We start from the raw sequence: 12,281 nt of genomic DNA, 5'->3' as shown, positions 1-12,281 counted from the left end.
GACGGGAGCGCGGGCGGTAACGAAAGCGAGGACGCTAACGAGAGCGTGGACGGTAACGAGAGCGCGGGCGGCGACGAGAGCGCGGACGCTGACGAGAGCGCGGGCGGTGACGAGAGCGCGGACGCTGACGAGAGCGCGGGCGGCGACGAGAGCGCGGGCGGCGACGAGAGCGCGGGCGGCGACGAGAGCGCGGACGCTGACGAGAGCGCGGGCGGTGACGAGAGCGCGGGCGGTAACGAGAGCGTGGACGGATCCATGTGGGCAGCGTGCTTTACCTGCGGCGCTAACACGGAGGGGTCAAAGGTCACGGCTTCTGACTTAACGGCTTGCACGGGGCTTTTTTTTTTTCTTTTTTTTTGGAGCAAATGAAGAGTGAGGATCTCGCAAAGCGGGCTGAAGGAGAATCGGGTCACTGGCAGATAATTAGAGGAGGATAAAATCACTTTTTAAAGCCGCGTGAGGCGAGATTCACCGTCTTTCTTTCTTCCGCCTCTATCGCACGGCGGAGAACGGCGTCGCTAACCTTCACTAATTGAGATGCTGTAGATTTGGCCCATCGTGAAGCGTTAAGCGTTGGGTAAGGAGGGCGGTCAAACATAAGGTCCGCGGGCCCAGGCTGGCCTGCTATCGGCTCCAATCGGGCCAAAGGAACAAGCAAATTGTTGAAATTCAAAAGTAAAAAAAGCCAAACCCAACACAACACTGAGGCCTGAGCTGAGATGTCGGTGGTTCTGCCGTGAATAATAGAGAACCTCGTCACCGAAATGCAAAGTAGCATCGGTTTGTAAAAAGATGCTTAATGCAACAGCAGCAGATGAAGTTATCTGGACGTTTCACTCTGTTGTGTATCGGAACGTTTCATTTATTTAGCTTTACGTTAAGATTGTAGTCATTTCCGGTAGTAATTCTTTGGTTTTCTGAAAATATAAACATTTTGATTAGATACTCTGCGCCGCAACAACGGAACTTTAAAGGGTCATATTCTGCTAAATCCACTTCCTGAAGGTTCTCCAGCAGTACTGACCGTCTCCTCTAGTAGTACTGACCGTCTCCTCTAGCAGTACTGACCGTCTCCTCTAGTAGTACTGACCGTCTCCTCCTGCAGTACTGACCGTCTCCTCTAGCAGTACTGACCGTCTCCTCCAGCAGTACTGACTGTCTCCTCCAGCAGTACTGACCGTCTCCTCTAGCAGTACTGACCGTCTCCTCCAGCAGTACTGACTGTCTCCTCCAGCAGTACTGACCGTCTCCTCTAGCAGTACTGACCGTCTCCTCTAGCAGTACTGACCGTCTCCTCCAGCAGTACTGACTGTCTCCTCCAGCAGTACTGACCGTCTCCTCCTGCAGTACTGACCGTCTCCTCTAGCAGTACTGACTGTCTCCTCCAGCAGTACTGACCGTCTCCTCTAGCAGTACTGACCGTCTCCTCCAGCAGTACTGACCGTCTCAACATCTGGAACGACGCCCCAGAAGTGTAGAAAGTTTGTCCTCTCTCTCCCTGTTCCAGGTTTTAAAAAGTGTGTTGCTCCAAGCAGCCAATCAGAAATCAATCCCTATATAGTGTCATCGGGGGTTCAGCCAATCACAATCAAGGTAGGCTCCTCCCCCTTTGGCTCCAATATTCTAATGGAGAAGAATCAAGGAGAAGCTGGATTTGGGGGCAATAAACTTTGATTACAACATTTTTGAACCAGCGAGACTCGTGAAAGTGTTGAAAGTCTGAAATATGACTCATTTAGATTCTAAGTTCTTATGCGCTACTTTACAACTTTACTACTTTACGACTTTACTTGTCCGGCCCACTGAAGATGAAACTGGACTGCATGTGTCCGCTGAGCCCAAATGTGGCGTGGAGGACAAGATGGCGACTGGCTGGTCATGACTCTCGCCTCACTGTGTCAAAAGTCCAGACGAAATTCAAAACTTTCCTCCTCCTCAAAGCGAGCGGCCACCGCTAGCCCCCGTGTGAGCGAGGAGGAACACGGCGTTCTTCGCTTTCTTGGCCGAGTAACGTACATGTTGCCCCGGGTCGGTTTCAGGCTGAAACCTGAAGTCCTGCGTCGGCTCCCTGCGGGGACTCCGGCTCGCCGTCAGTCCCGGGCGACGCTCGGTCGGCACATTCGTGACTGTAAATTGTGTAAGCTTGATTATGGGCCTGTGTTTTTTTTTGGCTGGGCGGCGGCCGGGTGGCCCGTCCAGGGTGTAGCTTACCCCGTCATGTGAGCTCCAGCAAGGCCTGATCTTCATCACCGCTTGGATGATGTCGCCTGGATTCACTTTCCCCGTTTCATGAGGCCAGAACACTTTATCACTGTTCCACTGTACCCTGGAGTCGTTTGTAAACGGATCTCAAGGTATGAGTACCGATGCCTCTCCGATGGAGTCATGAGGAAGATGTGGAGGGAACAACGTTGGTCCTATAAACCAGTGTTTTTCTACCTTTTTGAGCCGAGACACACTTTTGTCTTTCGAAAACTCTGGAGGTACACCTCCACCTGAAAATGTTAAAATGTTAAACTCTGCAGCCTCTATTAACAATATAAAGTCTTTCTCATCAAAGTTTTATCAACATGTTTTGGCGAGTTTTGAACACTTTGGTCCGTGAGGCCAAAAGTCTCCACGCTCTGACTCACGCTTAACAAGAAGTCTGTTTAAACTTCGCAGCTCAAACGCTCAAATCACTTTCTTCAGTACTACTACTGAACTTCTACTTCAGGGAGCTACGAGGCCACGCTTGTCGTGACCTCAACCATTTTCTTGAGTTTCCTCCGGATGCATGTCCGCCCACGCATGCGTTGATACGTTCACATAATATCGCTGCTATTTGAAGACTCATGTTGGTAAAACAGGTGAAATAGTCACAAAAAAAAACAATTGTGGGATTTGTGTGAACGATTTCACACAAATTCAATGAAAAGGACTAGTTGTATGACTCTAATTAAAATATTTGTTATTTACCTCAAAAGTAGGTTCTATTAATAGATAAAGCTTAAATTAGCCTTGAAATCGGCTCTCGGTCTGCAGACTGTTGGTGTCAAACCCAGGACATTGGACGGGAGTGTCAAATGTGGCCTCAAGGTCTCATTTAAGTATTTATTTAATGCCATATACTTTAGAACAGTGTTTTTCAACCTTTTTTGAGCCGAGACACACTTTTTTCTTTGGAAACATCTGGAGTCACACCACCACCTGAAAATGTTAAAATGTTAAACTCTGCAGCCTCTATTAACAATATAAAGTCTTTCTCATCAAAGACATCAAAGTCATTGTCATCTAAGACATCAAAGTCTTTCTCATCAAAGTTTTATCAACAGGAATCCAGTAAATCCAGAAACAAGGACTTTTTTTAATAGTGCCTCCCTCAGTGTGAAACCTGGACCTGATGGATGAAGAGCTGAGATCCTGGTTTCAAAAACTTCTCCATCACTGTCACTGACACAGTACTTTGATACAAGATGGTAGCAGGAGGTGGAGATGAACCACACTGACGTCTGTCACTTTACATTTCACCGGCAAAGTTCTGTGCTGCCCTCTAGTGGCGAAGAGTATTTATACATGATTACTCTGCAACACACTGTCGCTGTGAGAGCAAAGGTTTTTTTAGAAAATAATGTGAAATGTGATAATTTCCCACGACTCAGCCGACGAGATCTCAGTGGTTGAAAAACACTGCTTTAAGGAGTGTTTGGTTTTCCGTAAATGTATTCTTGTACTTGTTTTGTAGGATTTTCAGTGATTTGTCCTTTCAAAAGAGATCATTGGGACTTATTGGTAAAATATGAAATACATACAATTAATAGTACCGCCAGTTGTTTTTTTTTGAAATACATATTCTAAGACTTCTTAAACGGTCTTGACCACCAGTGCTAACATTTTCAGATCGACCGGGGAAGAACTCACTTCAGGCCGTTTTAATCCACCCACTCTCCTCCTGTTGCCGTCTGAGAGTTTCAGCTAAACTATTGTGAAGATTTAACTCAGGGAATCCAAGAAAAGTGGTTTCTTCAGTCCGGAGGAGGCTTCTAATAGAAGTAGAGTAGAAACATTGCACTTTAAATAGTCTGGAGCAAATGAAACGTTGCTTCCAAAGTCTTAACTCTCTGTTAAAGTGACCGTCTGGATAGATTGGATCTGAAGGAGAGCAATTTAACTGCAAACCTCTTAGAAAGGTAACTACACTGTAATATCATTAGTTATTTATTGTGTTAATTATCTGCAAAGTACCGGCGAAGAATGTAAAGTCTGATAGAAAATGGTGGACAAAATTAACTGCGGATCAACTGTTAATGCAGCAGAACGAGACGGGCGGCGATCCGTCTGAAGGGAAATAGGAGACTTGGCGGATCTCGTCTTTCCCGGGTCCTACGTTGACCCCGAAGTTCCTGATCGTGACCAGAGAGGACAGTGACGTTCCACCCAGACCCTCAGCCGGTTCCCCTCAGCAGGAAGTTCTCCACATGTGACGGAAGCTTCCTGTCTGTCAGGGAGGAAGGCAAATCCGGCTGACGGCTTTTTTTTTTTTTTTTTACAATTATTTAGTTTCGTCAAAATTCCTCCTGCTGCCAGTGGAGGGCGTCTTTGAGCCACTAGGAGCAGCAGTCAGTCCCTTAATGGCCTTTAGCTTCGCCAACGAAGGTTAGGAACAAAGTAATGCTTTTGTCCACGTGGATTTATTTATTTATTTGTTTGTGTGTGAGACCAACAAAAGTTTCACTTTCGCCTTAATTACGTGAACGGTTCAGGCGCTAGCACGCTGCTAACTCCGCCCCCTCTTCTCCGCTCTCAGCCAATCACACGCCAAGGTGGCCGAGTGTCTGTTCTGGTTCTTTAAAAGTTTGCAGAGTAAATAGTTTCTCTTCAGTCACGACTAAAGAAGCCGCTGCGACTGCGCCTGATCTTCAACGCCGACTCGGCAAATATTAGCGAGTCAAGATCCAAAACAAAGGGAAGGGGTGTGTGTGTGTGTGTGGGGGGGGGGGGGCTTCCATTGTTTGTGCTTGTCTTGTTTATTGTTACGTTTAAAAAAATAAATAAATAAAAGTATCATGCCCCGTATTTGCGTAATAAACCAGCGTGGCCGCAGGTTGACGACGTTCCGACAGTGTCTTTGTATAAAAGTGACCATTTATAAATGAATCTTCCATTAAAACCAACCTAAGAGTCGATCTTTCCGTCGTCTTTGTTTCCTCAATCCGACGACACCACTGTTTCCGTGTCTCCTCTCAGGAACGACGTCTTTCAACAAATCTCACAGCCACCATTGCTTATTCATATATAACTACCTGTCATTGCTCCCGGCTCTCAATATATTCTCTTTATCATTATTTGATGTCGCTTAATAATGTATATATATATATATATATATATGTTTTTTTTCCCTCTTGTCTGTATAAAATGCTCCGAAGAAATTCCTGCAATTCCTTTCAGACGCCTTAAATCCCTAGATTGTGAGGAAGAAGCAGCCAGTGCTTTGCAGGGGAAGCTTGTAAACGAGATGTGAAAGGGTGAAGCTTGTATACGATCCTGGAGGTAACCATGCACGGAGGAGGCGGCAGTGACCTTGGCCGTCTCAGACTCAGCTTCAACGGCAGCAGTTCTTAAAGTGTTTGCGGAAGTAATGGAGTGGGGGAAACGCTGGCTGATCGCTGAGAGTCTGGCCGACTCTGACTCCTCGGAGGGGAGGAGGAGGAAGAAGAAGAATATCCGATGTCTGTTAAAGGGATCCTGTCGCGTTTTGTCGTCAAATTTATGTTGTAATGTCAAGAAAGAGCCTCTCGCCACTTTCATGTTTTTTAATCAGTTCATCCTGTGACCAAAACGCACTGGAGCTTTAATAAGAGCCGTAAACGTTGTTTTCGACATCACGGATCCCTTCGAGTATAAAAGTTTGAAGACACTCGACTCTCCGAGCGTCAATATCTTGACACCAGTGAACCAAAACCCCCATTTGAGACTTTCCAGATGCGCAGCAGCGCCGCTGACAACAAATGGAGCCTCTTCATACAGCAATTTAAGCTTTTACATCAAAAAGAATAATAATAATATCCGATGTCTGTTAAAGGGACCCTGTCGTGTTTTGTCGTCGAATTTAAGTCGTAATGTCAAGAAAGAGCTGGTCAAGCTGGAGCGTCTCGAACCACTTTCATGTTTTTTAATCAGTTCATCCGGCGACCAAAACGCACTGGAGCTTTAATAAGAGCCGTAAACGTTGTTTTCGACATCACGGATCCCTTCGACTATAAAAGTTTGAAGACACTCGACTCTCCGAGCGTCAATATCTTGACACCAGTGAACCAAAACCCCCATTTGAGACCTTCCAGACGCGCAGCGGCGCCGCTGACAACAAATGAAGCCTCTTCATACAGCAATTGAAGCTTTTACATCAAAAAGAAGAAGAAGAAGAATCTTTATATAACCACTTCTCTCTGTGTCACCATCAGACAATCTGGAGAGGACAGTCACATGTCCTCGTCTCCCTCCTGGTTTCACCGGGGTGTCGTTTCCTGGTCAAAACAAATCACCTTGCTACGATTCTGAAACACGGGAAAGATGTAAAGAAGGAAAAAGAAAGGGTTTTCATCTCCGAGGCACGCGGCAGAACCTCGGAGCAGATTGGTTTCCATTACAGTTTCATGTTCTGCGGATCACTTTATTAGCATTTCTGAACGACCTTTCATTGGAAATGTGACTCTGGGTGACGGAGACGCTCCGTCTGGAACGGCGACGCTCCGCAACTGCTTTGAATTTCATGACATCTTTGGTAAAAGACTTGTATTATTAATCACACGTGTTTGAAGTCAGCATGGGGCCGCTTCCATGATGATTTTATGACATTTATTTTAACGCCCCAGTTGTTCCTCGGAGTGACGACTGCTTCTAAAAAAAACAAAAAAAACAAGCCCTCTTCTTGTCTTCTGCTGCGTCGCGCTGAGGAAAAGATCAAAGCTGCGAACACGTTGAGATCAAAGAGGGAAGGAAACAAAAAGCCGGAAAAAACACCTCGAATATCTGCTGGTGTCTTTATTAGTAACTGGGAGGCAATATTCAACTTTAATGCAGGAAAACGTGAAATATAAACACCAGGACCTCGTTCTTCTTGACGCTTTCAAATCGTGTGGCAGTTCGGGAATCTGCTCACACGACAACGGTGCTGGGAAACGCAAATATTCTGCAGTTCTGCTGAATAGTTCTTCTGCACATGTGCAAGTGAATCAAGGAGGTTTTCCTCCAGAGGGTCACGTGACTCTCAATCCACATTCTCTAGAGACGTTTAGTCCAGTTTAATAGTCAGTTGCTGTAATAATAATTCAACTTGGTCCGTCCACACAACAACCCTACAGCGCCAACTGGTGGCCACACAGAAGAACTCCATCATATGTAGCAACTGTACCTACTGTACCTACCATACCTACTAGACCTACCATAGCTACTATACCTACTGTACCTATCATAGCAACTGTACCTACTGTAGCTACTATACCTACCATAGCTACTATACCTACTGCACCTACTGTAGCTAGTATACCTACCGTAGCTACTATACCTACTGTAGCTACCGTAGCTACTATACCTACTGCACCTACTGTAGCTAGTATACCTACCGTAGCTACTATACCTACTGTAGCTACCGTAGCTACTATACCTACTGTACCTATCATAGCAACTGTACCTACTGTAGCTAGTATACCTACCGTAGCTACTATACCTACTGTAGCTACCGTAGCTACTGTACCTACTGTAGCTACCGTAGCTACTATACCTAACGTAGCTACTATACCTATTGTAGCTACTTATATCTACTGTACCTACTGTAGCTACTGTACCTACCGTAGCTACTGTAGCTACTATATCTACTATACCTACTGTACCTACTCATCCTACACTCTTAAAATCCATTGTATTACTTTATATGCTGATGACATATGTTTCTACATCCTGATTCCGACTTTCTGCCCGGTATTCGGTTGACGCCATGCTGAAGAAAGTCTTTACAGCCTGATGCCTCACAGATCCTCCCTACTGTCGGATAGAAACACTGACAAAACCCAGCGCGAGGCAGGCGCGACGCGAGGCAGGCGCGGCGCAAGGCAGGCGCGGCGCAAGGCAGGCCATTAGGACGCTCTGCAGCTCCGGTTCTGGTCTGCCGTCGACGGTTCAGAGAGACGACCCGTCTGGACCTCGTCCTCTGTTCTTATCTGTGCTTTTGAGCCCTTTGTCCCCCTCGGCCGCCTCCGTTGCTCCTCCCCTTCAAAGCGAGGCTCTGAATACGTCTTGGCGTTGAAGACGAGGCCCTAATGAGGCGGCGGACCCGTGACGTTATTGGACCGGATGGTTGAGACGCGAGCGCCGCCAAAGCCGAACTATTACTGCGTGGCGCCGTGCTTCACTTTATCTGGCAGACGGACCCTCGTGCCTAATCGGCCATCTCATTAGACGCCCTTGAGCTTCTAAAGTAACCCAGATCTGGGATCCTGGAACTTTGATGTACTTATCCTATCAAAAGCATTTTTGTCTTGAGGCCGCCTCTTTAAGGTTTTTTTTTTTTTTATTTAAAAAAAAAATCTATATTTTTTGAGCCCAATTATTCCTCATGATCTCTGACAAACGTACTTATATTTATCTCTGCCTCACTGTTTCTGCAGAGCGCGGTTCATCTGTGCACTATTCCCCTGTTGAAATCCAATATTCTCTGTTTCGCCGGCGGCGAAGCCCACAGAGCTGCACACCGCCAGGTTACACCACAGTGGATTTACTCATCACTGTGTTTATCTTATCAAAATCCAACACTTTATTCAAATGTAGTTGTTTTCTTTTTTTGGGTCGTACTTAAAAAAAGGGGCCTGATCTGTATTTGTACACACTATTTGTAGTTCTGCAGCGTCTCTCAAAGCTTTTCTGTTCATTGAGTATCTGCCTACACATATCTTCATCTCGCAAATGTACACATTTGGCACTGAAGGTACAAAACAAGCGCCGGCGGTTATGTGAAGAAGCGATTATTAGTTATCGTCTCCCGAGTATTGGGATCACAAGATGCGGTACTTCTAACGAGTTTAGCGAGTCTCAGCCTTTAAAGACGCTACTATCCAAAACGCTGCGCCGCCGGTGCTTGTATGACATGAAATAACCACAAATTAATTAACATAATTGTTGTTTAATTGCAGCAGCTGAGGGCGAAGCGGCTCCAGCAGCCCCTGCTGGTAAGTACCGGCATTACACCTAACGTGAGCTCTGATTTTTCAGCTTTTATGGGAAACTAAATGTGGAGTGCTTGTAAATTCTTTTTTTTCTAATTTCATCTTCTTTCTTTTTTCCTACAGAAAATAAGGGTGAGTAGAAACACTTTGCATCAATGATCTGCTTATCTGCTTGTACTTGAAGCAGAGGTGACAAAAGTACTCGCATTGTGTACTTGAGTGGACGTAAAGGTGTTTTAGGGAAAAAAATACAAGTGCAGCTTTTTAACTCGAGGAAAGGTAACAGTTGAGGAATGTACTCGAGTACAGGATGCGAATACAGCAGCTTAATAATAATTAATCATCATTCATAAACTCCTTCTGGAGCCTCATTTGACCACAATCAACTGAAAATGAAGGTTTTAGGCTGCAACCTCTTGATCGCTACAGATATCCAGTTATGCCGATGACAGCGTAGTAAAATTCTTTGCTGGAAATTAAGGGAAAATATTTGCAATCTACTTTGACGTGTGCAGAACAGAAGAATATACAGATATTTATCTTCACATGTTGGGAGCAAAAGTAAAAAAACGAAGTGCAAACAATTGGAAAAGTATATAAAAAAGAAAAAGCTGTGCTTCCCCACCTCTGTCTGTGTTTCATCCTCATCTTCATCATCATCCTCATCCTCATCCTCCAATCACTGTGCTTCTCTCCTCTCATCCAGAGGAGCCGATGGAAGACGACGGTAAGACTTAAGACACTAAACACAGAAGAGACATTGGACTTCTGTGGTGACGGGCTGAGTGTGTGGAGACGCATGAGACCGACTACACACACACACACACACACACACACACACACACACACACACACACACACACACACACACACACACACACACACACACACACGCACACACTTTGTCGAGCACAACCTTTTCAACCAGGTGTAAAAAGAAGGAGCAAAGGAATAAGGTGTTTAATTTATGTGCAGGCGTCACATATGCATTCATTTATGTATGTGCCGTTCTATTTTTAGGTCTGCCAACGCATAGCGTACATGCAAATTAATGTTTCCCAGTTGCACTATGTTTGTTTGTGGTTTTTTATTTATTTATTTATTTATTTCCCCCCCCACAAGAGGTGAAAAGGAGCAGCAGAATATCTGGAGCAGATCCAGCGCCTTGCAGCTTATATGATTGTGTAACCGCTCAGATTCGCACTCACTTCATATATTTGGTATATTTTAAAGTGGAGCAGGTACGTCGGTGCAGAAGCAGCGTTGCTCACATCAGAACCTCTCATCGCAGGGTTTGAGGCTGGAGAGGCAGCGTTGAGGCTGAAAGTCAAATTAAAGGTGTTTAATGAGGGATGTGCGGGTCCTGGTAGCAGTACTGGGACAGACGTACTATGATTCAGGCTTTTTGACGTTTGACTCATGTTGGTACCTGGTATCAGCAAGTAGTGTACTTGATCTTTAAAGTAAAGTTCTATCCTTACATTCCTATGTTATATTTTTAATTCACGATGTCGGAATGTTTTTTTGTTTACACCCCCTATAGGCCAGACACATTATTATTATATTCCGACCCCCAGTCGGGGTGGGCACGATTCTCTAGACCGGATTGGAAAGAATTTTGGAAAAAAAAATTTTTTAGTTTTTTTTGGTAAAGACTTTTATTTTGAAAAAAAGGGCATCAAAACCAGCTAACTAGCTAGTGATTCGTGACCTTAGCGCCCCCATTAGGCCAACTACCAAATTTCAGCTCAATCGGACAATGTTTGCTAGCATGCTAACGGGCATGCTAAGCCGCAAGCTAGCAGATCCACTTTAAGATCTCAATGTGGTACTCCCCAGGTGCCCCCGATCCGGAATCTGGTCTTACTTCAATTCTGGTGTGAATGACGCAGCACTTATGGAACATGAAAGGGTTTTCAAAAACAGCCACTGATATGAATTTGAGGGCCTTTTTTCGTAATGTATGCCGATGTAGGATTTTTGACTGATTGATTGATTTGACCCATATTGGTACCTGGTATCAGCAAGTAGTGTACTTGATCTTTAAAGTAAAGTTCTATCCTTACATTCCTATGTTATATTTTTAATTCACGATGTAGGAATGTTTTTTTGTTTACACCCCCTATAGGACAGACACATTATTATTATATTCCGACCCCCAGTCGGGTTGGGCACGATCCTCTAGACCGGATTGGAAAGAATTTTGGAAGTTTTTTTTGTTGTTGTTTTTTTTGTAATGATTTTTATTTTGAAAAAAACGGCATCAAAACCAGCTAACTAGCTAGTGATTCATGACCTTAGCGCCCCCATTAGGCCACCTACCAAATTTCAGCTCAATCGGACAATGTTTGCTAGCATGCTAATGGACATGCTAAGCCGCAAGCTAGCGGATCCACCTTAAGATCTCAGTGTGGTACTCCCCAGGTGCCCCCGATCCGGAATCTGGTCTTACTTCAATTCTGGTGTGAATGACGCAGCACTTATGGAACATGAAAGGGTTTTCAAAAACAGCCACTGATATGAATTTGAGGGCCTTTTTTCGTAATGTGTGCCGATGTAGGATTTTTGACTGATTGATTGATTTGACTCATATTGGTACCTGATATCAGCAAGTAGTGTACTTGATCTTTAAAGAAAAATTATATCCTTACATTCCTATGTTGTATTTTTAATTCACGATATAGGAATGTTTTTTTTTTACTCGCTCAAGTATAGTCTCTTTACACCCCCTATAGGAGAGACACATTATTACACTTAAATAAAAAAAATAAAAATGCAAGCAATAGAGTATTATATGTGTATTTGTTTATATTTGTAATATCAAACGCAGATTGCTCGGTTCGGTACACATAAGGAGAAACGATGCAGGATTTTAGTATCGTTTAAAATGTGTTTTAGAGAAAATTGCGCTCGTTCAGTCCGTCAAAAACTCTGGAAGACGAGCTCGATATTCCGTCTTCGTCAAGGCAAATGTGCTGCATATCGGTTTTACAGTTGCAATTTCACAATCAACCTTCATAAACTGATTATTTGAGTGACGATTATCTGTTGAACAGTCGTCATGCAGCCGGAGCGAAGTTCTCA

The 12,281-nt window shown here is 44.5% G+C and overlaps 1 protein-coding gene across 1 annotated transcript in view; it reads left to right on the top strand.

The window, feature by feature from the left end:
• The window catches only part of LOC308141635 (myosin-binding protein C, fast-type-like), a gene marked incomplete at its 3' end in the record, with an annotated part of 72,298 nt that overhangs the window by 16,325 nt on the left and 43,692 nt on the right, over positions 1 to 12,281 (top strand). Inside the window, exons 2-3 of the mRNA XM_080511842.1 lie at positions 9,165 to 9,200; positions 9,904 to 9,924. Coding sequence (XP_080367968.1) covers positions 9,165 to 9,200; positions 9,904 to 9,924 — 57 coding nt within the window. The remainder of the gene's footprint in view (positions 1 to 9,164; positions 9,201 to 9,903; positions 9,925 to 12,281) is intronic.

The sequence above is a fragment of the Blennius ocellaris genome (genome assembly GCF_963422515.1).
Source record: "Blennius ocellaris genome assembly, chromosome: 16".
In the NCBI taxonomy this organism is placed as follows: Eukaryota; Metazoa; Chordata; class Actinopteri; order Blenniiformes; family Blenniidae; genus Blennius; species Blennius ocellaris.
The sequence above is the reverse complement of the archived record's forward strand: the minus strand, read 5'-3'. Positions and strand labels throughout refer to the sequence as shown.